This window comes from Balaenoptera ricei, chromosome 10 (genome assembly GCF_028023285.1).
Source record: "Balaenoptera ricei isolate mBalRic1 chromosome 10, mBalRic1.hap2, whole genome shotgun sequence".
NCBI lineage: Eukaryota > Metazoa > Chordata > Mammalia > Artiodactyla > Balaenopteridae > Balaenoptera > Balaenoptera ricei.
Genome location: NC_082648.1, coordinates 48,130,191 through 48,157,340, shown reverse-complemented (window position 1 = coordinate 48,157,340; position 27,150 = coordinate 48,130,191). Strand labels below are relative to the sequence as shown.

General features: G+C 43.7%; 1 protein-coding gene across 8 annotated transcripts; it reads right to left on the bottom strand.

Moving 5' to 3' along the window:
* OS9 (OS9 endoplasmic reticulum lectin) lies at nucleotides 1-27,150 on the bottom strand. 8 transcript variants are annotated; one of them, XM_059936320.1, is made up of 16 exons: nucleotides 26,953-27,150; nucleotides 26,350-26,526; nucleotides 25,136-25,199; nucleotides 24,929-25,005; nucleotides 24,645-24,743; nucleotides 22,881-22,961; nucleotides 4,680-4,890; nucleotides 4,465-4,566; nucleotides 4,129-4,229; nucleotides 3,876-3,927; nucleotides 3,403-3,491; nucleotides 2,906-3,181; nucleotides 2,441-2,630; nucleotides 1,346-1,510; nucleotides 1,076-1,188; nucleotides 1-778 (listed from the first exon to the last, which is right to left on the bottom strand). In XM_059936320.1, exons 1-16 carry the CDS (start codon nucleotides 27,112-27,114, stop codon nucleotides 653-655), a joined length of 2,085 nt encoding a protein of 694 aa, XP_059792303.1. In that variant the 5' UTR covers nucleotides 27,115-27,150; the 3' UTR covers nucleotides 1-652. The 8 variants fall into 8 exon arrangements, with proteins under 8 accessions (XP_059792303.1, XP_059792302.1, XP_059792306.1 ...); XM_059936319.1 differs by having other exon boundaries at nucleotides 4,465-4,569; nucleotides 26,953-27,149; XM_059936323.1 differs by lacking the exon at nucleotides 1,346-1,510 and having other exon boundaries at nucleotides 4,465-4,569.

The following is a 27,150-nucleotide window of genomic DNA, read 5'->3' as shown; positions in this document are numbered from 1 at the left end:
TGATGGTCCAGTTCTTTATTTAGCAACCTGATTGTTCTAGAACATGGTGGGTGGATCTGCAGCCTACCCTTTTCATGGGATTGTGTCAGAGGTGGTGGGCAACTTTCTTCCCATTTTCTCAGCAACAGAGAGAAGGTGCTTCAACTCAGAAGCACAGATTGTAGGGAACAGTGTGGAAAGGGAAAGGGGCAGGACATCCCAAGCCAGTCTGGGGGAAGGGGGAAGGCGCCTCTGAACAGGAGTGGGGCAGGGGTGGGGCGTGCCTCTTGGGGCCTGCTGACCCGCCCCACTCTTCTTGCTCCCCCTGCTCTACTCCACTCAAAAGATCTCACAACACTCTAGGTAGGGAGGGGAAAGGAACCCACAAGCTGGGAGACGACCCGGGGGAAGCCGGGAGGAAAGGACGCGGGTATGTGGAGAAGCCCAGGAGAGCAAATCTCACAGGCCTAGGAGGTCTTGAGGGCGCTCTCAGCAGTAGCAGCAGCACTCAACCCGAGGCCCCTCCGCACCCCCAGGAGGGCCTCGAAGTCCACAGCTCACAGCTCAGCTCTCCTCTGCTGTTTTGCCTTCAGGGCCCCGGGGGATCGGGGGGAAGGAGGCAGGGCCAGTCTAGGAAGACTCTGGACTCCTTGGCGAGCCAAAGGCGGTGGTCTCAGAAGTCAAATTCATCCAGGTCCCCCATGCCCTCCCCGCCCCGAGAGCCCCACACCCGGCGGTAATTGCTCTCCAGCTCTTTCTGCCGCTGCCGCTCCTTCTGCGCCTCTTCAGCTCCCTGCACCTGGTGGGAGGGCACGAGGGTGAGCAGAGGCCGAGGGAGGCCCCGGGCGCTGGAGGATCCGGGAGGGCGGGCAAGCATGGGGGAGGCAGGAGCCAGCGCACACGGCTCGTGGGGCTCTTGCTGAGGGCCCGATGCCCAGAACCAACAGCCTCATCTTACGGATGAGGAAACTGAGGCTGAGCCAGCGGCGAGGCTGGGAGGTGCCTGGAGGATTCTCAACCACACCCTCAACACCTCAGCTGGTTGCGGGAGAGGGAAGGCTGGAGGTCCAGGACTCGCGGGCGGGGCGCCTCTCACCAAGATATTGAAGAAAATCTCCTTGAGGTTTTTCGTGTCCTCATCAGTCAGCCAGCGTGCATCCTCCTCAGTCCCTTCAGTCCCCGGTCGGACAATCTTGATCTCAATTTTGCCTGGAAAGGATCGGGACGGCTGGTGAATAGAGAGGAGGGGTGGGAGCTTCAGCGCAGGTCCTCTGCCCCCGGGCCCCCGGCCGAGGTTCCCAGCCCCTCCACTTCGGCAGCAAGCCCTTCCAACAGCTCTGAATCCAGCCCGCCCTCCAGGGCCCACCTTCGGCTGTGAGTCCCTCCCTCTCCAGCAGCTCTTTCACCAGCCCCTCGATTTGTTTCAGCTGTGGGTTTTCCCGTTTCATCTCGAGGACAGTCAGATCCTGATTGGGGCCTCCGTGACGGAGCTTGGTGACCCGGACCCGGACTCTGTGCTCAGGATCCTCCTCTTAGAGGGGGAGACACACAGGGAGACACAAAGCAGAGCCGTGACTCCAGGGTGAGGGGCTGTGGTGGTCGCCTCTCCCTAAGCCATCAGTTGGTTTCGGCAGTTATTCCATCTCGAACATGTATATTAGCCAGTGCTCAAAATAAATTAGTACCCATCACCCCACCCCACTGCAACCCATAAAGCTCCCTCCACCAACTTCAGTCTCCTTTCTTCCCTCCCAACCCGATAATTCTGCCCATCACCTACAGGAAAACGACTGTTTTCTGAAGCAAAAATCAGGCCACCTGGGCCTGCAAAGAAGTTTGTTTTAAGAAGCAGGTTGGAAAACTGGTTTGGCACCCCACAATGTCGGGACTCAAAAGACATTTCAGTGTTTATAATAGAGATAATGGGATGGAAGGTTTGAAACTAGGACATTCCATTTGGAATGCCTGGTCTCCACACCCATAGGCCCCGTGGAATGGACACAAGGGGTGCAAGAGGAAGGGAACTTCGAGTCTGTCCAGGCAGCTGGCTTATGAGCAGCTGGGCTGCCCCACTGACACCCTGATAGCTGGGGCCACTCCCTGCGCAGTGCTAGCCATCGACAGGCAGCACCTGACACAGGCGTGCGGTCTTCCGCACACAGGCTCACATCATTCATTCGGTTAATATCTACTGATCACCCACGAGGTGCCGGCCAAAGTGCTAGGCACTGGATGTACAGGAGCAAGCCGGAAAACAGTCATGCAAGCAAGCCAGAGGCCCTGTGGCCTCTGAAAGCTGCTTCCCAAAAGGACGACTAGGAGGTAACCAGGCAAAGGGATAGAGCTGTTGGGAAGAAGGCAAGCGTGAGAACAGTATCCCAGAAAGAGAGAGAGAGTGAGCATTCTCGGAAGGGATCAAGATGATGGACCTGGCTCTTCCTTCCTGTCTGATAGTTCTCACCTGCTGGTTGGGGGGATGGGGGACGCTTCTGGGGGACAACCCTCCTTTTCTGGTGCTTCTTCATCAGCTCTGGAGCCTGTTTTTCCTCCAGCCTTTTGATGAGTTTGTTGAGAGTGGATGTCAGGGCCAGCATAGCCCGATCACGCTCCGACTCCTTCTTCAGCCCGTCTGGGTCCAGCTCTTTCTCTGTCTGGGAGGCCCAAGGTGGGGGTGGACAGTCAAGGGTCTGCAGTGTGAGGGGCAGTCCATGCTCCACAGAGGAGTAGTATCTCACTCTCATCCTTCTCTCTGACCCCTTCCCCACCATCCCCCCTTTTAATTAAGTAAGCAACTAGCGGTTCAGGGTGCCAGGTCATATGTCCCAGGCAGGCGAGGTGCTGCCCCTGTTCTCCTCCGGTCCCTGGGCCTGTCCCGCCCACAGGTGCTGGCAGCTGCGGAAGCAGCAGGCGGAAGAGTGGAGCTCACCTCCTGGATGATGCTCTCCAGCTCCCGCTCCATGCCAGCCTTCACCTCCGCACGGAGCCGGTCTCGGTCTGACGGGAGCAGTATCCCTTCCAGTTCCTTCTCAAATTCTCCCAGCAACTGCCTTTCATCCTCATCATCTTCTTCATCCTCATCGTCCTCCTCTTCTTCCACCTCGTTCTGATGTTCTGGATCACCCTTTTCCTTCACCTCCGGTCCCCTGGGAGGGACTTCTGCAGCACTGTCTCCAGGCTGCTCTTGGCCTGCCTTTGGCTTCCCCTGGGTGGGGATCGGGAGAAAGAGGGAGATGGTAGATGGCTGGGGTTTCTGTAGACACGTGGGGGGCAGACAAACAGGGATGTGGTAGCGGGGGACTCAGGAGGAGTAAAGGAAGTTGAGGCAGCTCTTTGGGGCCCAGGTCAGGCCCAGGTCAGGGGTGGTTTTCCGAATGCTCCCAGCAGGGAGGTAGTTTCCACCCCTCCCTGGAGCAGGGCCCATACCTTTCTTGTTCCACCCTTCAGCTCCTCTATCAATCGAATCAAGTCTGCAGGACTCCGAATCACTTTGACCTGCACGTTGTTCTGAAAATCTGTGATGAAAGAATAGGAATGGACCCATTGTGTCTTAAATTAATTCTGTTTTTACTTCCTAAGGAGAGGAGTTGAGGAGGCCAAGGAAGGACATGGTCCCTGCCTGCAGAGCTACCTGTCCAGTCTGAGAGATAGGGCCCAACATACCCCTCCAGAGAGCGCTCACGTGGCCTAAGGGGGCCTCACAGGCGAGAGAGAGGAGGACGCTAACAAGCTGCCGAGTCCCCTGCTCTTCCACGCGCCCCCATAAAAAGGAATCTGCTGCTGGCCCGGCTGCCCGACCTCCCTCCCAGTGCTCTAGCTCTACCCCTACCCCCCACCTGCCCCCTGCAGAACCTGAGAATACATTCAAGCGGTAAAGGAGACGTGGAGGGTTCACTCACCATCGTGGGAGCCTGGCGCTGGATCCGTTGCCTCAAGGTTTGGTTCCTGCTCCTAATGAGAAGGAAAGGGCAGAGTCAAGTACGCAAGCTTATGCATGCCAACCATACTCTTAAAGCAATGACTCTGGGTAAATCCTTGCATCCCTAGGTAAATGGAGGTCATCTCATCATAATGACCTCAGCTTGAGTGGCCCTCCAGCCCAAAGCCCAGGTTCAGCTTCATCAGAGAAACGGCTAGGAAGCTGGCTCTCACCTCAGCCTGTGCCTCCCCCCTCTCTGGCGCCTGTTCCTCTGGTTCGTGAAGCATCTTCCAGAAATCTGATTCCTTACCGTCATCCTTGGCTAGGCTTGCGCCTGGAATACAGAGAACAAGGGAGAACCTGAAAGGACGGGAGAAACAGAAGGGAGCAAATAGCATGGGGTTCGTTCTCCTCTATTACTAAGGGGTTAGGGCCCGTAGTACTTTTTCACCCACTCCAACAGTCAGGACTGTTAAGGACAAGACACCCCTGGGTGTACAGGACAGTAACACTGGAGAAGGGAAGAAATGGGAGACATGTTTCATGGAACAGGTGACACAAGGGCCTACCTGCTTTCTTTTGGGGCATCACCCCAGGCTTGGTCTCACTCCATATTTGAGGGTCCAGGTCTTGCCGGCCCTCTGTGGCTTTGTCTCTGTACTGCTGTGAGTCTACTGAAAGACAGCGTGTAGGCAGGACAGGGACACATTCCTATCGGCTCCTCGGTACTTCATCTTCTGCGTGTCCCTCCCCATGTCTCTCCTTCCTCGTTTTAATTACTCACCAGCTTGCCTCTGTATGTAGGCCATGTACTCCTCAGGCTGCAGGGCAGGGTGACAGAGAATGGCCTGGGGAGCAGCACTGGGTGGGGGCCGGAGGAGAGGGTGAGGGCAGAGCCGAGGAGTCCGAATGGTCAGCACGTAAGAGCAGGACAAGGGCTCATCCACTCGATCAATGTAGTCCCCAGAAATACCAGCGCCCTCGTCACAGAGGAACTGCCAGGACAGAGAGTGTGAGTAAATAGTAATTACCACCAACAATTAACCATTAGTTCTTAGAGCAGCTGTCTTATATTAAGCACTTATAGTTTGTCAGGCACTGTGCATACATTGTGCATATGGCACTTTACATGCATTGGCTCATTTAATTATCACAGAAACCCAGTAAGGGAGGTATTAGTATCTCAACTCTGTGGCTCAAGAAACTTAGGTTTGAGGTGGTTGAGGGACTTGTCCAGGCTGACCAGCTGGTAAGTGGTAAAAAATAGGAACTGAACTTGGGCAGCTTAACAGTAGGTAACCAGCTGATTTGTTTCACGTTATTGCTTTATATAAATACAGTATGTACATACTTTTACATATTTGATATATATTTTCATATGTATTTGAAATCTGTATATTCTTTGTGTGTGTGTGTATGATTTTAAAAAAACTTCAACCAGTTCTAAGGTCCTTGTATTATTCAGAAAGAGAACAAAGATATCAATTAATGTTAGCTTTTGATAAATTTAGCATACACCACTGTAATTTCTAAAGTAACTATTAAAAGTAGAAGAGAGGCCCCACTTCTCAATAGCAGCATGAGGAGCTCTGCAGACCCACTCCTTAGTGAAATTCCATTACCGGTGAACATTTTTTTAAAACTCACATTTAAAATCTCTGGAAATTTTCCTAAGGACATACAACAAATTAAAAAACATCTATTCAAGAAAATCTGCTACATCTTGGACAGTGAAAGTGTGTAGTACTTGGGCCATGACTGCTCCCTCCCTCTCTTCCCCCAACCGCCACTTCACAGCTCACTTAGACAGATGCTCCACTCCAGGTGAGTGTGGTCCAGAAAACGGGGCTTCCTATCCCCTCAGCATCCAGCCAAGGGATACGGTATTTCACCAGAGGGGCAGGCCACCAATATTTCTCAGTCCTCTCTAGTTCTGAGTTGCAGAGAATAAATTCCTGCTGCATGTGGTCAAGAGATTGAGGACTCCCTTCCTCCACCCAGCCCCACTCATAGGACAGAGGCTCTACCTCAGGTGCAGCAGGACAAGAATATTGGGCCTTGATCCCACCACAGATTACTAAAAGGGCAGAGGTTTCACAACAGAGATGCAAACTGAGAAGACCAGAGGCTATTACCCCTGCCCAGGAGTGTCACTCTGACAGAACTGGATCACTGTTCCTGACACCAGCTCCGGAGCAGGGGCTTAGAGATTCTGCCCAGGGGAGAGGCAATCCATAAGAACAGAGAGCTCCAAAGCTCTTTCCAAAGGAACTGACTTCATGTGAAACAGAGTATGGGGAAGTTTAAGCCTAAGGGCACATTCAAAAAAATGAAAAATTTGATGGTAAGCACTAAAGAAGCTGGTAGCATCAAAAACAACCCCTGTAAAGGGGCCCAAATTTAATTAGATCAGACTATGGACCAACTTATGCCCCACATGTAACAAACTATAGAGCAATCAGCTGGCAATTAGTGGGTAAGAACAGCTGGGTATGATACCAGCAGAGGCAGACAGGGTAACAGTCAAAGTGAGCCCTGCTGAAACCACTGTCATCTCGTGTGACTGTGTGCATGTCCGAGGCTGTGCCCTCAGAGAAATGACATCAGAGGCTTCATATTGTAGGAGAAGTAGACTTCATTAAAATAGCCCAGCCAAGTCACTAAAGAAAGAAGCAAGCAAACAACCAAAACAAGTCTTGTGGTGGAGGGCAAGAATCAGTATTCAGACTTGCTTCAATATAATACCAAAAATGTCTGGTTTTCAACAAAAAATTATGGGATATGCAAAGAAACAGTTCAGTGTGATGCATACACAGGAAAAAAGCAGGCAACAGAAAATGCCTGTGAGAGGGCACAGATGTTAGATTTCACAGAGAAACATTTTTTTTAACATCTTTATTGGAGTATAATTGCTTTACAATGGTGTGTTAGTTTCTGCTTTATAATAGAGAAACATTTTAAAGTAGTCATTATAAATATGTTCAAGGAGCTAAGAACTTAAATCATACAAAGTATGTTCTCCTATAATTCAAAAAGATACACGCACCCCTATGTTAACAGCAGCACTGTTTACAATAGCCAAGACATGGAAACAACTTAAATGTCCATCAACAGATGAATAGGATGGATGAATGGATAAAGATGATGTGGTACACATGTACAATGGAATACTACTCAGCTGTAAAAAAGGATGAAATAATGCCATTTGCAGCAACATGGATGGACCTAGAGATGACCATATTAAGTGAAGTAAGTCAGAAAGAGAAAGACAAATACATTATGATATCACATATGAATCTAAAATATTATGCAAATGAACTTATCTATGAAACAGAAATAGACTCACAGACATAAAGAACAGACTTGTGATTGCCAGTGGGGAGGGGACGTGGAGGAGGGAAGGATTGGGAGTTTGGGATTAGCAGATGCAAACTATTATATATAGACTGGATAAACAACAAGGTCCTACTGTATAGGAAACTATATTCAATATCCTGTGATAAACCACAATGGAAAAGAATTATGAAAAAGAATGTATATATAACTGAATCACTGTGCTGTACAGCAGAAATTAACACAACATTGTAAATCCAGTATACTTCAATGAAATAAATTAAAAAAGGAAAGCAGGGGCAAAGTATGTTCTCTGACCACAATGGAATGATATTAGAAATCAATAATATAAAGGGATTTGGGGGAATTCATAAATATGTGGAAATTAAACAATATACTCCTAAGTAGCCAATGGCTCAAAGAAGAAATCACAAGAAAATTAGAAAATACTAAGATGAGTGAAAACACAATGAAGACACAATATATCAAAACTTATGGAATGCAGCTAAAGCAGTGCTTAGAAGGAAATTTTTACCTGTAAAATATAAAAAAGAAGAAAGATATCAAGCCCATAACCTGAAAAAGAAAAGCAAACTAAACCCAGAGCAAGCAGGGGGAAGGAAATAATACGGATTAGAACAGAAATGAATGAAACAGAGAACAGAAAAGCAATAGAGAAAATAAAATAAAAGTTGATTTTTGAAAAGATAAATAAAAGTGACAAAACTTTAACTAGACTGACCAAGAAAAAAAGAGAAGACTCAAATTAGTACAGTTGAGAATGAAAGAAGGAACATTACTACCAACCTTACAGATATAAAAAGGATTGTAAAGGAATACGATGATCACCTATATGCCAACAAATCAGATAACTCAGATGAAATGGACAAATTTCTAGAAAGACACAAACTACCAAAACTGACTCAAGAAGAAATAGACAATCTGAATAGACCAGTAACAAGTAAAGAGATTAAGTTAGTAATTTAAAAACTAGCTACATAGAAAAGCTTGGGTCAGATGGGTCTACTGATGAATTCTATCAAACATTTAAAAAATAAAAATACCAATCGGTCTCAAACTCTTCAAAAAATAGAAGAGGGGAGAATACTTCCCAACTCATTCTATGACACAAGTATTACCCTGAAACCAAATCTAGATAAAGATATCACAAAAAAGGAAACCACAGGCCAAAATCTCTCACGATTATAAACCCCCAAATCCTCAACTAGTAGTTAAATGAATTCCACAACATATAAAAAGGATTACACACCATGGCCAAGTGGGATTTATTCCAGGAGTACAGGGTTGGGTTAACATTTTTTAAATCAATTAATTTAATTAATACATCCTATCAATAGAATAAAGGACAAAAACCACATGATCATCTCAATGGATACAGAAAAAGCATTTGACAAAATTCAATATCTCTTCATGATCAAAACATTCAACAAACAAGGAAAAGGGGAACTTCATCGATCTGATAAAAGGCATCTATAGGACTTCCCTGGTGGCACAGTGGTTAAGAATCCGCCTGCCAATGCAGGGGACACGGGTTTAATCCCTGGTCCGGGAAGATCTCACATGCCGCGGAGCACCTAAGCCCATGCGCCACAACTACTGAGCCTGCACTCTAGAGCCCACGAGCCACAACTACTGAAGCCTGTGCGCTCTAGGGCCCATGTGCTGCAACTACTGAGCCCGTGTGCTGCAGCTACTGAAGCCCGTGCGCCTAGAGCCCGTGCTCTGCAACAAGAGAAGCCACCACAATAAGCCTGCACACCTCAACAAAGAGTAGCCCCTGCTCGCTGCAACTAGAGAAAGCCCGCACACAGCAATGAAGACCCAATGCAGCCAAAAAAAGAAAAAAAAAAGTAGCCATTTAAAAAAAAAAAAAAGGCATCTATGAAAAATCCACAGCTAACACTATACTTAACGGTAAAAAACTGAATCGTTTCCCCCTGAGATCAGGAACAAGAGAAGGATGTCTGCTCATGCCACTTCTATTCAACATCATACTGGAGGTTCTGACTAGGGCAATTAGGCAAGAAAATGAAATAAAAGGCATCTAGATTAGAAAAACTAACACTATCTTTATTTACAAGATGACCTGATCTTGCATATAGAAAATCCTAAGGAATCTACTAGAGAAAAAAAGAAACCATTACAATAAATGAGTTCAGTAGGCTACAGGATATAGGAATCAACTGTATTTCTATACACCTGCAATGAACAATCCAAAAATAAAATTAATAATTACATTTGCAATAGCATCAAAAAGAATTAAGTAATTGGGAATAAATGTAGCAAAATAAGTGTAGAACTATTATTCTGAAAACTACAAAACACTAAATCAACTATACTTCACACTTTTGTTTTTCCTGCCACGTGGCTTGCAGGATCTTAGTTCCCCGACCAGGGATCAAACCCGTGCCCCCAGCACTGGAAGCACAGAGTCAACCACTGGACCACCAGGGAACTCCCTAAATCAACTATACTTCAATTTTTAAAAAATTTTAAAAAATAATAATATAAAAACAATACGACTTCCCTGGTGGCGCAGTGGTTAAGAATCTGCCTGCCAATGCAGGGGACATGTGTTCCATCCCTGGTTGGGGAAGATTCCCACATGCCCCAGAGCAACTAAGCCTGTGTGCCACAACTACTGAAGCCCGCATGCCCTAGAGCCCCTGTGCTGCAACTACTGAGCCTGTGTGCTGCAACTACTGAAGCCCACGTGCCTAGAGCCCATGCTCTACAACAAGAGAAGCCACCACAATGAGAAGCCCGTGCACCACAACGAAGACCTAACACAGCCAAAACAAAAAAACAAAAAAAACCCAATAGCTAACTATTCTTTAACACCCACTATGTCCCAGGAAAAAAACAAAACAAAAAAAAAAAACTTCCAAAACTACAAAACATTGCTGAAAGAAATTAAAGACAAACAGAACGACATCCAAGTTCACAGATTACAAGACTTAATTTTGTTAAGATGACAATACTCCCCAAATTGATCTTCAGATTCAATGCAACCTCCATCAAAATTTCAGACACGTTCTTTGCAGAAATTAACAAACTGTTCCTAAAATTCATATGAAAATTCGAGGAACTCCACATAGCCAAAACAATCTTGAAAAAAAAAAACAGGATTGGATTTCGAATTATACTTATGGATTTCAAAACTTGCTACAAAGCTACAATAATCAAGACATTGTGGTACTGACATAAGTATAAATATATAGACCAAGAAAACAGAATTGAGAGTCTAGAAATTCATTTTCACTGTTATCATCATTTGATTTTCAACAATATTACCCAGATGATTCAGTGGGAATTGTCTTTTCAACAAATGATGCTAGGTCAACTGGATATCTACAAGCAAAAGAATGAAGTTAGACTCCTACTTCCTACCATATACAAAAAATTAAATCCAACTGGATCAAAGACCTACATGTAAAACTATAAAACTCTTAGAAGGAAACATAGGTGTAAGTCTTCCTGGCAATGGTTTGTTGGATACAACATCAAAAGCACAAGTAACAACAACAACAAAAAACAGATAAATTGGAATCCATCAAAATTAAAGGCCTTTGTGTTGCAAAGGACACCATCAAGAATGTGAACTGGCAACCCAAAGAATGGGAGAAAATATTTGCAAATCATATATCTGAGAAGGGACTTGTACCCAGAATATATAAAGAGATTTTACAACTCAATAATAAAACGACACTGCAATTTTTAAATGGGCAAAAGATCTGAATAGATATTTCTCCAAAGAAGATAGACAAATTGCTAATAAGCCCATGAAAAGATGCTCCACATCATTAACCATCAGGGAAATGCAAATCAAAACCACAATGAGATGCCGTTTCATACTTACTAGGAAGGCTATAGGCAAAAAGATGAAAAAAAGTGTTGATGGGGATGTGGAGAAACTGAAACCCTCATACACCACTTGTGGGATCATAAAATGATGCTACTGCTTTGGAAACAGTCTGGCAGTTTCTCGAAAGGTTAAACATAGAATTACCATATGATCCAGCAATTCTACTGCTTGGTATGTACCAAAAGAAATGAGAACATATGTCCACGCAAACACCTGTTCACATATGTTAAAAGCAGCATTGTTCATAATAGCCAAAAAGTGCAAACAACCCAAGTGTTCATCAGCTGATGAATGGATAAATAGAAGGTGGAATGTTATTCGGCAATAAAATGTAATGAAGTACTCGTACATGCTACGCACAGATGACCCTTGAAAACACGGTAAATGAAAGAAGCCAGACACAAAAGGTCACACGTTGCATAATTCCATCTATATGAAATGCCCAGAATAAGCAAATCTATAGAGTGAAAGATTCGAGGTTGTCTAGAGGGGAGGATGGGGTTTGGAGCAGAGGTGGAATGGAAAGTAACTGCTAAAAGGTAGTGGATTTCTTTTAGGGTGATGACAGTGTTCTAAAATTGATTGTGGTGATGGTTGTACAACTCTGAATAAACGAAAAACCACTAAATTGCACACTGAATTGTGCGGCATGTGAATTATATCTCGATAAAGATGTTATTGAAAAAAATAAAGAGGGCTTCCCTGGTGGCGCAGTGGTTGGGAATCTGCCTGCCAATGCAGGGGACACGGGTTCGAGCCCTGGTCTGGGAGGATCCCACATGCCGCGGAGCAACTGGGCCCGTGAGCCACAACTGCTGAGCCTGCGCGTCTGGAGCCTGTGCTCCGCAACGGGAGAGGCCGCGACAGTGAGAGGCCCGCGCACCGCAATGAAGAGTGGCCCCCGCTCGCCACAACTGGAGAAAGCCCTCGCACAGAAACGAAGACCCAACACAGCCAAATAAATAAATAAATAAATAATAATTAAAGGTGCTAATAATAAAAAAAAATAATAATAAAGAGCATAACTTCCCACTGAGATGAGAGAAAAAGTGGCATAACTAAGACAAGATAAAACAAACCAAAAGCAAGAAAGGAGAGAAGAAGAAAGTGGAACAGAAGAAAGCATAAAATAAAACGTTAGACATAAGTCCAGATATATACACACACACATATATAAATGGTTAAAAATGTTTAAAAAAAAAAAATGTTTAAAAATACAAGTATATGCTATTTAGAGACACATTTAAAACATAAGAATATAGAAGAGATAAAAGCAAAAGGATGAAAAAAATAAGTAAACATAACTCAGTGAAAGCTGTTACAGCTATATTATTATCACACAAGAGACTTTAAGTAAAAAAATTACTAAGATAAAGAAGGTCAATTCATAATGTTAAAATGTTCAATTTATGAGGAAGATAATTTAAATTGTGTGTAATTCTTTATCTTCCTTATTGTCTCTCTCTCCCAACTAGAGCAGTCATTTCTGTCTGTTGTGTTCTCTGAAATATCGCTAGCAACTAGAACAGTGCCTGGCACAAAGAAGCACTTAATAAACATTTGTTGAATAAATTAATACATAGCCCCAAGATACAAAAAGCAACAGCTGACAGAATAACGATGAATAAATTGAAAGAATAATAAGGAATAACACACAAATCCATAATTATAGTGGGAGACAAAGCAGTAAGGATACAAAAGATTTGAACAATCATGACCTAAAAGACATACAGAAAACACTGTGCCTAACAGTAGAGGACACGTTCTTTTCAAGCACAAAGAACCACTCACAGAAATTGACATATACTGGCCCATACAAGTCTCAACAAACTGAAACTTATATGGTCCAGGACTTGTATTTGAGGACTCAAATTAAATGGTACCACCATGAAAATCTATATAATTATGAGATATATAAGATAATCAGGGAAAAGAAATTATTGAATATTTGGTGATAAGAAATTACGGTTAATTTTTTAGTGTGATATGGTATTGTGGTTATATTTTTAAAAGAGCTCTAGTCTTTTAGGGATAATACAGAAATATTTATGGATGAAATGATATGATGTCTGTAATTTGTTTCCAAATAACCTGGGAGTGGAGGTGTAGTGCAGGGAGGTGGGCAAGGGGATAGATGAAATGAGACTGGCCATATTGGCTCAAGCCAGACGATACACAGGTGGGTCACTGGACAATTATCTCTGATTCTATGTTTTAAATTTTCCATAACAAAAATTTTAAAAAGACAATCTTTAAATATATATAACCTGCACCCAGCAATTACACTTTCAAGATACAGTTACACATATACATATGTATAATGGAATAATCTTTTGTAATGACAAAAAGTAGGGGGGAAACTATTTTAATCAGTACAGTAATGGTGACAAAATGATAGAATAATCACACAATGGAACATTATGCAAATGTGAAAACAATAAAGTTCTAGATGCACTGCCATTGAAAGATCTCTAAGAATTATTGTCAAGATATACAAAAACAAGGTGCAGAACGTGTGTTTAATATACTGTGTATTGTGTGTAAAAAAAGGGAACAGGAAATAAGAATCTCTAGTCATAATTGCTTTTAAACACACAAAGAAAGGCTGGAAGGACAAAGAATAATCTAAGCAGGGTTACTTGGGGGGTGGGGGTGGGGGGAGGGCACAATGGGAAATGAGCAGGTGGGAGGGAAGTTTGGGAGGGAAATTTTTCACTGCACACCTCTTTATAGTTTCTGGGTTTTGAGTCATGGGAAAGTATTATCCATTTGAAAATTAAATAAAGAAACTTAAAATAGGCTTAGAAAACTGTGACACATACCTAAAGTAGTACTTGGAGAGAAATTTATAAGAGGCATATTATAAAAGAGGAAAAGCTGGAAATGAACTAAGTATTCATTTCAAGAAGTTAGAAAAAAACAGCAAATTAAAGCTGAAAAAAGTAGAAGGAAGGAAAATAAAGATTAGCATGGAAATAAATACAATGGAAAACAAATACGATACAGAAGCTCAACATAGCCAAAATTAGTTCTCTGAAAAGTCTACTAAAACTGACCAGCCTCTCAAGAAACTGACCAGTAACAAAAGAGCAAGGCAAAAATAACCCATGAACAAGGAAAAGAGGAACCTAATTACAGATGCTACAGAAATTAGAAAGATAATAGAAGGATATCATGAACAACTTTATACCAATAAATCTGAAAAATGAGACAAACTAGATAAATTCCTAAAAAATATAACTTACTAAAACTGACCCAACTAGATATAGAAAACTTTGAATATTCCTAAAACTACTAAATCAAATGAATCATAACTTTATGATTTCCACAAATCATAAAGGTTTTCCATTAATCTTTCCACAAAGAAAACCTAGACCAAGATGATTTTCCAGGTGAATTCTAGCAAACATTTAAGGAATAAAAAATTGGAATCTTACACACCCTTCAGAGTATAGTAAAAGTGAACATTTTTCAACTTATTTTCTGAGGCTAGCATAACCTTGTCACTAAAGCATGATAAGGACAGTACTAGAAGGAAAAACTACAGGTCAATATCTCTCAAGAGATACACTATACAAGATCCTTTAAAACATCACAAACTGAGCTCAACAAGATATAAAAGGATAGTCAAAGGTAATACATATGACTGAATTGGGTTCATCTCAGGAAAGCAAAATTGGTTTAACATTAGAAAAGCAATAAATAACTTAATGTCAAATCACAGATATAGAGAATAAACTAGTGGTTACCAGTGGGGAGATGAAGAGGGGGGCAATATAGGGATAGAGGATTAAGAGGTACAAACTATAATGTATAAAATAAACTACAAGGATATACTGTATAACATGGGGAATACAGCCAATATTTTATAATAACTATAAATGGAGTATAACCTTTAAAAATTGTGAATCACCATATTGTACACCTGTAATTTATATAATATAATCAACTACTATACTTCAATTTTTAAAAATGTTTTAATAAAATAAGAGCAAAAAAAATTTCTGAGTGTATAAAAAGAAGCTAACAATGGTTACCTTTTTATGGGGATGGGAAGAGACTGATGAGGGGAAAGGTGTGTTGAGGCTTTTCTCTATATACTTTGTAAAGCATTTCTACATTGGAGCTATGAAAATTTACTACCTATTCAAAAATTAAATATAAAATTTTTTAAGTGTGAAAAAAATCCAAGAAGTTAGAAAGAGAACAGAATAAACTTAAAAGAAGAAGAAGGAAAGAAATAATAAAGATAAAATAATGAAGATGTTAATGAAATAGTAATCGGACAATAGAGAGGATAAACAAAGTCAAAAGGTAGCTCTTGGACTAACAAGACAAATCTCTGGCAAGACAGAGCAACAAAAAGAGAAAAGGCAAAGTCAATATTAGGAATTAAAAAGGGGGTATATCTACAAAAACAGATTTTAAATAAAAATAAAACACTAATTTTATGCTAATACATTTGAAAATTTAGGAATGAAATAACAGCCTAAGAAATTATAATTTATTAATGCTTCATGACATAGTAAACCTAAAAAATTTTATTATCATTAAGTAAATTAAAACAGTAGTAAAAACCATGCCCACAATATACCAATATTGTGGTGAATTGTGGGGATGAGGCAGTTTTACAGAGTTCTCCCAAACCTTTAAAGAACAGATGAATTCCTATCTTAGCAAACTATTTCAGAGAACAGAGAAGGAGGGAAGCTTCTCAAGGCGCTTATGAAGCTAATATTACCTGATACCAAAAGAAGGTAAGCACAATACAAAAAAAGAAAATTATAGACCAATTCACACATGAAAATAGCTGTAAAAATCATGTATTAGGAGACTGAACATAGCAATGTGTTAAGAATAGTTCATGACGATGGATTATCCCAGAAATGCAAGGGTAAAAAACCTTAGAAAATGAATTACTTTAATTTACCATATCAAAAAACAGATGAAAAACCATAGGACCCTCTGAATAGATACAGAAAAACATGTGTTAAAATTCCACAGCTTTGCATCATGAAAATATTCAGCAAATTAGGAATAGAATGGATCTTCATTCACCTGATAAAGAGTGTCTACAAAAAGCCTACAGGAAAATATGTTAATAGTGTAACTTCAGGGCTTCCCTGGTGGCGCAGTGGTTGAGAATCTGCCTGCCAATGCAGGGGACACGGGTTCGAGCCCTGGTCTGGGAAGATCCCACATGCCGCGGAGCGGCTAGGCCCGTGAGCCACAACTACTGAGCCTGCGCGTCTGGAGCCTGTGCTCCGCAACAAGAGAGGCCGCGATAATGAGAGGCCCATGCACCGCAATGAAGAGTGGCCCCCCTTTGCCCAAACTAGAGAAAGCCCTCGCACAGAAACGAAGACCCAACACAGCCAAAAATAAATAAATAAATAAATTAATTAATTTTTTTTAAAAAAGTGTAACTTCAGGGACTTCCCTGGTGGTTCAGTGGTTAAGACCCTGCACTCCCGGGCTTCCCTGGTGGCGCAGTGGTTAAGAATCCGCCTGCGAATGCAGGGGACACGGGTCTGAGCCCTGGTCCAGGAAGATCCTACATGCCACAGAGCAACTAAGCCCATGCGCCATAACTACTGAGCCTGCACTCTAGAGCCCGTGCGCCACAATTACTGAGCCTGTGCTCTAGAGCCCACGAGCCACAACTACTGAGCCCGCGTGCCTAGAGCCTGTGCTCCACAACAAGAGAAGCCTGCGCACGCAACAAAAGAGCAGCCCCCGCTCGCCACAACTAGAGAAAGCCCGCATGCAGCAATGAAGACCCAACGCAGCCAAAAGTAAATAAATAAATTTATTAAAACAAAACAAAAACCTTGGTTAAATACCCTGCGCGGGCTTCCCTGGTGGTATGGTGGTTAAGAATCCACCTGCCAATGCAGGGGACACGGGTTTGAGCCCTGGTCCGGGAAGAGCCCACATGCTGCGGAGCAACTAAGCCCGTGCACCACAACTACTGAGCCTGCGCTCTAGAGCCTGCAAGTCACAACTACTGAGCCCGTGGGCCTAGAGCCCATGCTCCACAACAAGAGAAGCCACCGCAATGAGAAACCTGCGCACTGCAAGGAAGAGTAGCCCCCACTCACTGCAACTAGAGAAAGCCTGTGCACAGCAATGAAGACCCAATGCAGCCAAAAATAAGTAAATAAAATAAATAAATTTAAAAAATAATAATAAATAAAGACCCTGCACTCCCAATGCAGGGGGCCCAAGTTTGATCCCTGGTCAGGGAACTAGATCCTGCATGCTGCAAATGAAAAAAGATCTTGCATGCCGCAACTAAAGATCCCGCAGGGGGACTTCCTAGTGGCGCAGTGGTTGAGAATCTGCCTGCCAATACAGGGTACATGGGTTCGATCCCTGGTCTGGGAAGACCCCACAACCCGTGGAGCAACTAAGCCTATGTGCCACAACTACTGAGCCTGCACTCTAGAGCCCATGAGCCACAACTACTGAGCCCTCGTGCCACAACTACTGAAGCCCGCGTGCCTAGAGCTCATGCTGCACAACAAGAGAAACCACCGCAATGAGAAGCCCACGCCCTGCAGTGAAGACCCAACACAGCCAAAAAAAAAAAAAAAAGATCCCACACACCGCAACTAAAGATTCTGCACGCCACAATGAAGATTCTGCACGCCACAACGAAGATTCTGCACTCCACAACAAAGATCCTGCGTGCCGCGACTAAAAAAAAAAAAAGACCTGGCACAGCTAAATAAATAAATAAAATATTTTTAAAAACTAGTGTAACTTCAGGAGCACTCCCTTTAAAGTCAGGAACAAGTCAAAGATGGCCATCATCACCATATCTATTGCACTGTAAGTGTAAGGAAAATGAAATGTATATGAATTAGAAAGGAAGAAACCAAAATTGTCCCTATTTGCAGATGACATGATTATTTACACAGAAAATCCATGGGAATCTGCAAACTATTAGAAATGAGAGAGTTCAGCAAAGTTGCTGAATACAAGATCAATACATAAAATCAATTAATGTGACCATACACCAGCAACAATCAATCATTAAGATGTAATTTTTAAAAGATGCCATTTACAGTTGCATCAAAAACTATAAGGTGCCTGTATGCTTGAAACATGTACATATACACACAAGACACAAATAAACAAAAGCTACAAGGTATCTAGGACTAACCTCACATAAGATGTACAAGAGCTTCACAGAGAAAATTTAAATCTTACTGAAGTACAAGACAAGAAAAAGTAAACATCATGTTCATAGTATATGAAGACTCAATATCATAAAATATCAATTCTCTCCAAATTAATCTAAAATTCAACATACTTCCAATTAAAATTCCCAAAAGAGTTTTTCACAGAACTTATCCAATAACAGCCCAGATGGTTTTGAAGAACAAAGGAAAATGCATGTTATCAGATAACAAAACTTAGTAATAGACAGACTTTTAAAACAAAAGAGAAGCCAATAAGAAAGTGCACACATATATTGGAACCTGATAAATGACTGAGGTGGTGCTACAAATCAGAGAGGAAATGCAGATTACTCCATAAATGATGCTGGGACAACTGGTTATCCTGATGGAAATTAGGTATATTTAGGTCCCAAGCTTACACTGTACATTAAATTTTTGATTGAATTAAAGTCCGAAATATAATAAGAAATCTTCTAAAACTTGAAAAATATAGGTGAATAGAAAAGTATTTAATAAAAGATCCAAAGTACAAACTATAAAGAAAAAGACTGAAAATTTTAATCATATTGGAATTAAGGATTCAAAACTAATTTACAGAAAGCAGCTGCATTTCTATACACTAACAATGAAATATCAGAGAAATTAAGAAAACAATCCCATTTACCACTACATCAAAAACAATAAAATACCTAGGAATAAACCTACCAAAGGAGGCAAAAGACTTACTCCAAAAATTATCAGACATTGATGAAAGAAAGTGAAGTTGACACAGATGGAAAGATATACCGTGTTCTTGGGTTGGAAGAATATTGTTAAGATGACCATACTACCCAAGGAAATCTACAGATTCAATGCTTTCCCTATTAAAATACAAGTGGCATTTTTCACAGGACTAGAACAAAATTTTTTTAATTTGTATGGAAACACAAAAGACCCCAAATAGCCAAACAATTGTGAGAAAGAAGAACAGAGGTAGAGGAATCACTCTCCCTGACTTGAGACAATACTACAAAGTTACAGTAATCAAAACAGTATGGTACTGGCACAAAAACAGACACATAGATCAGTGGACAGGATAGAAAGCCCAGAAATAAACCATGCACTTATGGTCAATTAATCTATGACAAAGGAGGCAAGAATATACAATGGAGAAAAGACAGTCCCTTCAGCAAGTGGTACTAGGAAAACTGGACAACTACATGTGAAATAATTAAATTAGTACATTCTCTAACGCCATATACAAAACACAAACTAAAAATGGATAAAAGATCTAAATATAAGACCAGATACTGGGACTTCCCTGGTGGCACGGTGGTTAAGAATCCGCCTGTCAATGCAGGGGACATGGGTTCGATCCCTGGTCCAGGAAGATCCCACATGCCTCAGAGCAACTAAGCCCGTGCGCCACAACTACTGAGCCTGCGCTCTAGAGCCCGCGAGCCACAACTACTGAGCCCACATGCCACAACTACTGAAGCCCATGTGCCTAGAGCCGGTGCTCCGCAACAAGAGAAGCCACCGCAATGAGAAGCCCGCGCACCGCAACGAAGAGTAGGCCCCGCTCGCTGCAACTAGGGAAAGCCCCCACGCAGCAATGAAGACCCAACGCAGCCAAAAATAAATAAATAAATAAATTTATTTTAAAAAAAAAATAATCGAACTGGATCTCCATGTCATGCCACAGAATGGTAAAAACATCAATTAGTGAAAAAGAAAAACTATACTGATGTATAATTTTAAAACACAAAATATATATATTGTCTGTGATATGTGTAGCACTAATAAAAGTACAAAGCAAGCATAGAGATGGTTGTGGTTGTTTCTGGAGAGGAGAGAGAGGGAAGAAATGAGAGAGTGGCTTTTACTATATCATTAGCATTTTATTCCTTCTATTAAAAAAAACAGATCTGAAGCAAATATGGCAAAATGTTAACATCTGTTTAACTTGGCAATGGATTTATGGGTCTCTTTGACATTATTTTCTGTATGTTTGAAATGTTTCATAATTAAACATCTTGATGGAAAAATCTTAGATCTCTCTGAAATCTTACTTAATGTACGAATTGAGATAGCGATCCAAATTTATTTATTTCCAGATGGCTAACCAATTGCTCCCAAACTCCCCGGAAACTGCACTTTTACCAAACACTGTGCACACTGCTCCCGCCAAGGAGGCACTGGGAAGATGGAACTTCACCAGGCCTGCCCTGGAGTTGGGGATTCACTCAGTCACTCAGGCTACGAACTTGGGTGGCCCATCAGGATATAAAAGCAGCCACAGAGGAACGCCCTCAACTTTCTGCCACTAAAACCTCCAGACTCCCCAGCAAATATGCCATCTTTCTGTTCTAGTTACAACCACAGAGCCGCCTTCTCAGGATCCCAGCCCTGCCCACATTCTCTTCTCATTCTTTCTCCTGTACCTCAACCTTGCCTCCTTTCTACTAGGTCCACCCAGCATTTAAACACGCTCCCATCTTAACACATGAAACAACAAGCACAAAGTCCCACTTTCCCAAGCCCACAGCCCTGCTAACTAGTGCTCGCCTTTTCCCTTCCCTTCACAGCCAGACTTCTTCAAAGATTTCCACTTTCTCACCACGTTCCTCAACACCTCAGCTTCACCAGCCCACTGGAACTGCTCTGGTGGACACTGCCAATGACCTCTAGCATTGAGTCCAACCAAAGGACTGGTCAGGGGAGACTGGGAGCAGAGGACTTAGCAATTTTCCTCTGGTTCCCATCCCTACAGTCTGAATTTTTATTTCCATGTTCGTGTTTTGCTTTCATTAAAATAACAATTCCTATGATCACCCACAGCAGTTTTTAATTCTCCTCTTCCTTGAAGGTTCAGATGCAGCCAACACCACGGACCAGTCCCTCCTTGAGACATGTCCTTCCTGGGTTCCATGTCACCACAGTCTCCCTTCTGGTCGCTTCTTCTTGGCAAAGCTCCCTTCTGCCCAGGCTTTCAATGCTGGCTTCCTCACAGTTCTGTCCCACTTCTCACTATATCCTGTTTCTTGGGCGGGGGGCAGGGGGAGATTTCATCCATACCATGGCTTCAATTATTAACAGTATGTTGATGGCTCCAGCACTCTGGGTTCAATTTAGATCTCTCTCCTCAGCTCCAGACCCCCAGATCCACAGCCTCCTCAGATATCTCTACTTGGATGCCTACAGCCACTAAAATCATCATATGCAAAATCAAAGTCATCATTTTCCTTCACCAAACCTACTCCTCTTCCCACTGTACCCGTCTCAAAAACAGAAATCACCATCCATCCAGTTGCTCAAGCCAGAAACCTGCGAATCTTACTATATTGATTTTGCCCCTTAAATCTCTCCAATAATTCACATGTCTTCACCCCTGGACCACCTCGTTTTCTCACCTGGATTACTGCAACCACCTTCTCACTGGTCTCCCAATCATTTGCTATGCTCCAGCCAGAGTGAGCCTTCAAAACCAACACCGCATACGGCACCACTCTGCTCAAAATACTTCACTGGCTCCCCCTCGTTTCTCAAATTGTCCAAACTCCTCAACACAGCTACAGAGCTTCATGACCTGTGACTTGTCCCCTAAAGACTGCCCAGCCTCATCTCCCACAAGTCCCTCCAGTCACTGGTAACGGCTATCAATCCCTCCTGCCTCCAGGCCTTTTGCACTCACTGTACCTTCCGCCTGGAACGCTCTCTCCTTCCCACTGGTCTATAGCTGCTGGACTAACTCTTCATCCTTCAACTGCTGGTTCAAAGGTCACCTCCTCCAGAGGCCTCCCCTTGACCTGGACTCGGTTAGTTCCTTTATTGTGTGCTCCCCTGTGAAAAGTGCTTCACCCTTCAGAGAGTTTATCCTGCTTCCTGTGGCTCTTTATTTAATGTCTGTCTCCTGAGAGCAGGACTAGGTCTCTCAATCACCATTTCATCTCCAGCGTCTATTATAGAGCTTGGCACAGGGCACATGGTTCAGCAGATGTGAGGAAAATGCCTTCAGTTCTCGGCCTACTGAAGGTACAGACAAGTAAAGAAACAAACAATACAATCAAGTGCTATAATAGATTATATATGTGTGTGGATGCTGTGGGTTGCTATAGTCTGAATGTCTGTGTCTCCCTAAAATTCGTATATTGAATTCCTAATGCCCACTGTGATAGTATTAGGACGTGGGGCCTTTGGGAGATGCTTAGGTCATGACGATGGAACCCTCATGAATGGGATTAATGCTCTTATGAAAGAGACCCCACAGAGCTCCTTTGTGAGGATACAAGAAGTCTGTGACCTGGAAGAGGGCCCTCACCCAACCATGCTGGCACCCTGATCTCAGACTTCCAGCTTCCATAACAGTGAGAAATAAATTTCTGTTGCTTATAAGTTACCCAGCCTGTGGTATTTTGTTATAGCAGCCCAAACAGGCTAAGACGTGGATATATGTGGACGTGGTTGTATGTATATGAAGCGCTGAGGGAACACAATGAACTTTCTGGGCTAGCCAAGGAAGGTCACATAAAATAAAGTGACATTTGAAATGGCTTATCATTTCTTCCATTCATTGAATAAATAATCTCTGGGTACCTACTTGGTGCCAGGCGCTGTTGAAGGCACTGAGGATACAGCATAAAATGAGACAGACATTGTCCCTGACTTCCTGGAGCTTATTCTAGTGGGGATAGAGAGAGAAATTAAACTCAAAAAATAAGCTAATTTCAGGAAATGATATATGCATTGAAGAATATAAAACACTGTAGGTGTTTACCAGGATCAAGGCAGAAGGGGGTGTGTCTGTGTGCCTATGTTAGGTCTCCCTGCGGAGGTGCCATAGGTATATATAGCCTGAGAGGATGGAGCCAGCCATTCAAAGATCTCTGGGAAGATGGCGCTAGGCAGAGGGAACAATGAGACTCACTGGTTCAAAGGACAGGAAGAAGGGCAGTGGGACAGAAACGCAGTAAGATGTTATATCTTCAACCCAAACCCTGTCCTGGAACTCCAGAATTACAGAGTCAACTACCAACTGACCATCACCACTGGGATATCTAATAGGCATCTTGACCTTCATATGTCCAACACCAGCCTAGTTTCCTCCTCCAAACCCGTTTCTTCCCACTTGAGTAAATGACAATTCCATTCTCCCAGTTGCTCAAGCTAAAATCCCTGGAGTCATACTTGACTCCACCTCACATCCAATCCATCAACAAATCTTGGCTCTACCTTCAAAATATATCCAGAATCTGGCTGCTTCCCACCACCTCCACTGCTACCCCCCAGTCTGTGCTGACGTATTTGGATCTTATCCTTTGTGTGAGGCATAATTATTTGAAGGCTTTCCAGAACTCAGTAGAGAAGGGACACTTGCTTATAGGGGTGTGCTGAAGCCAGCTCAGGCCAGTTCACAAGAGCCAACTGGTAAGTTTTCAGGAATGTTGCAAGATGACTGACATCACAGTGATAGCATGAATTTTGCCATGATGGGGATATTTATACCATGGATACTGGCAAACATTACATCTGGGCTTCCCCTTCCACCACCCCACCCTACCCTGGCGATCCCGGTGTTCCACATTTACCAGCACACAGCTGCATGTGCAAATCTGTATTACATAAAGATAATTCTTGTGTCATGTGGTTCTCTACAGGTGTTTATGTTTGTGAATACACATTAGAACCACCTGAGGAACTCTGCGTACCATACAGCTGTCTGCCTGAACTCAGTTAAGGACTACTGGATCGGGAACACTTGTTAAGAGGCTGTTGGCAGTGATGCAAGTGAGATGAAGGTACCAAGCATGGGAAAGAAGAGGCGAGTTGTGAGAGAAGTCTAGAAGTAGAATGAGTGGACTTTGTTGTTGACCCTGATTCCTTTCCTCCATATCACTTCCTTCTCAGTTTGTAATCACAGGCTCATTTCTGTGATTCTCTGTCTTCCTCTCCTGACTGTAGTCCATGAGGGCAGGGGCTGCGTGTCTGCTCACCACTGTACCCCCAGAGCAGAGCCCAATACCTACACCAGCACGACCTCATTGCAGAGTCGTTAAATGATGAAAGGAGGACAAAGTGAAGAAGTAAGAGTCAATAATGACACTCAGATGTCCAGCTTAGGTGACAGAAAGGAGAAACACAGATAAAAGTGTGGTTGGGGGTTCGGAGGGGAGGATTTGGGAAATGTTGACTTGAACTGCCTCTGAAAATCCAGGCAGTGCCGTGAAGCTAGAAATATGAGTCTTAAACTTAGAGTTTAGGGTCTGGGAGAGAAACTCTTGACTATACCACGCAACCCTGCCCTCTTCTCTTAGAACCTGAGTTGTCACTGGGGGAGTGTCAACTTCCCTCTCCCAAGACTCACCCGAACCTCAGCCTCCCGGGGCCTCCCGTTGAGGTCGCATTTGGACCCATTGCCATAGGTCTGGCTGTGGTAGCGTTTCAGGCGATGCTGCTTGGAGGCCTGGGGAGGACATCAGGCAGGAGGGAGGGGTGTGAGAAAGACAGCAAGGGGGAAGAGGAGCACTTTATCCTAATAGCCACCAAACCCCAAGAAACACGTCAGCTAATCCTGACCCTCCCCTTCTCGTCAGGGCTCTCAGTCTGTAGCCCAGACCCCTTTCTCTCCCAATCCCACACTCCTGCCACCTTGGCTGTTTCATCATTCCAGTCGAAGGCCGATTGGTAGTAGCCGAGATAGAGGACTTCACCTTTGATCTCTGAATCTGCAAGAGAAAGCACAGTGAAGCATGGTTACCCTGTCCTCAGAGGACTAGGAGGGAAGGGAACTGGGGAGGGAGGTCACCTTCCACGACAGGTTGCTGAGGGCTTAGGAAAAATGTAGGCGGGAGTCACCTTCCATGTGGTACTGCTGGATGTGGCGTCCATAGCAGAATTCATACGTCCACCAGTCCTTGGTCTGACAATAAAAAAAATGAACAATCGGGGGATGGAGTACAGATGTCTCTTCTTGGAACCAGAATCTCTCCTGGCTCCAAGACACATAACCTCTCATTCACTTTTCATCTCTCTCTGCTTCCACACTCAATCCTCCAGGTTCTCGGTGAGGAGGGAGGGCTGTTTGCCTTCTGTGACTTGGAGAGAGACCTCTACAGCCTAAGTGGTTAGCACCTGTGGGCTTTCCACTCTTCTCTTTTTACAAAAAAATCCTTCTTTGAGGATTTCCCTGGTGGTCCAGTAGTAAAGAATCCGCCTTGCAATGCAGGGGATGTGGGTTCGATCCCTGGTCAGGGAACTAAGATCCCACATACTGTGGTGCAACTAAGCCCGCGTGCCTCAAACTAGAGAGCCCACGCGCCCTGGAGCCTGCGTGCCACAACTAGAGAAAAGAAAAACCCGCATGCCACAAATAGAGAGAGAAGCCCGCGCACCGCAACGAAAGATCTCGTGTGCCTCAACGAAGATCCCACGTGCGGCAACTAAGACCCAACGCAGCCAAAAAAAAAAAAAAAAAAATCCTTCTTTGTCGTCCATAAAGATACGAAATCATGATATCCTTGAAGCACTCAGACCAGGGAAACATAGAATATTAAAGTATTAATTGAACTCCCTTATACTGTTTTAGCCACGGGGGATATAGCTGTGAACAAGATAAATTCTCTGACTTCATAGACTTATGTTCTAGTGCTAGGACTCAGACCAAAAATGAATAAACTGATGATTCAGTTAAAAAGATGATTTCAGATCATGAAAAGTGCCATGATGAAAATAAAATAGGATACTGGGCAGAGAGTGACAGGGGAGGGGGTGACTTTGCCAGTAAGGCTTCTCTAGGGGAGTGACCTTACTGCCCCACACTGACCCTCTTTAGCACCTCAATCTTAGCTTAACCCTTATTCTGAGTTCTTCTAACTCTCCTCTACATTCAGCAAAGTGTCATCAGTGGTTACAGGATTCTTTGCTTCTTTCCGATCTGTACAATATGCCTAGTCCTTCAATGGCCTTCTTAATTCCAACAGATCCTCCCCATCACTCCTCATTCACAGGCACAATGGTTCCCAAATAGATAGTTTCCAAGCCCTAGTTCCCTCCATCCCAGTCCCTTTCACCTTCAGCAGGCAGGGTGCATCTTTCATTGGGCTCAACAACTCAGGGATCCCAGGCCCTTGGTAAGCAGGTGCCTCCTCCTCCCTTTCACGCTGGAAGTGAATAGCTCCAGCTGGCAGGCGACATTCATAGCGCTGCTTGTACTTAGAGGAGACAATCACCACGTCCGAAGCTTGGCTCTGGGAAAGAAGTGGGGGTCGGGGGGCAGGGAGGCAAAGAGAGGTTGGGATCAGGGAGAACAACGAGATCCCTCTTCATATCCTGGGGAAGAGCCCAGTCAAGACAGAGTGAGCCACAAGTCCTCCAGCTGTGCTTAGCGGGTGAGGGGCGAGGGCACTCCCACTTCTCCACGGGGGAGGAGTCTGAGTGTTTCAATCAGGAACTGGGACCTGAAGTGGACAGTGGGAAGCCCCACCCCTCCCAGGCCCTGGCCCCAAGGGAATGGGTCTCTGATTACGACCCTCAGGAGTCCTCATGAAACCCCTGCTTAACTCTTCCCGATTCTCCTTAGGCTCCCGCCACAGACTCCACAGCTGCCCTTCTTCCTCTACCTTCTCCCCCTTCCCCTTCTGCCCCGGACTCTCGTCCCCTCTACGCCTCCTCACCTGCCCTCCCATGACAGGCAACGGCAGTATCTCGATCCCATAACGCATCTCACTCAGCTCCTCCAGGTTCAGGCTCCCGACACCGCCGGTCAGACTTGCGGGAAACAGGAGCCCCAGAAGAAGCAGCCCCAACAAACTGGACAGCAGCGTTTCCGCCGCCATTTTTCGTTCCCCTTCTAATCCAGAACAACTCCTTCC

What these genes read in the sequence shown, in the direction of transcription:
- OS9 (XM_059936319.1), bottom strand. Translation starts at nt 27,114, where the DNA reads ATGGCGGCGGAAACGCTGCTGTCCAGTTTGTTGGGGCTGCTTCTTCTG. An exon ending in TGAAGGGTGGAACAAGAAAG is followed by an intron (nt 3,182 to 3,402) that starts GTATGGGCCCTG and finishes ATCCCCACCCAG; the next exon opens with GGGAAGCCAAAGGCAGGCCA. An exon ending in AGATTTTCTTCAATATCTTG is followed by an intron (nt 779 to 1,075) that starts GTGAGAGGCGCC and finishes CCCTCCCACCAG; the next exon opens with GTGCAGGGAGCTGAAGAGGC.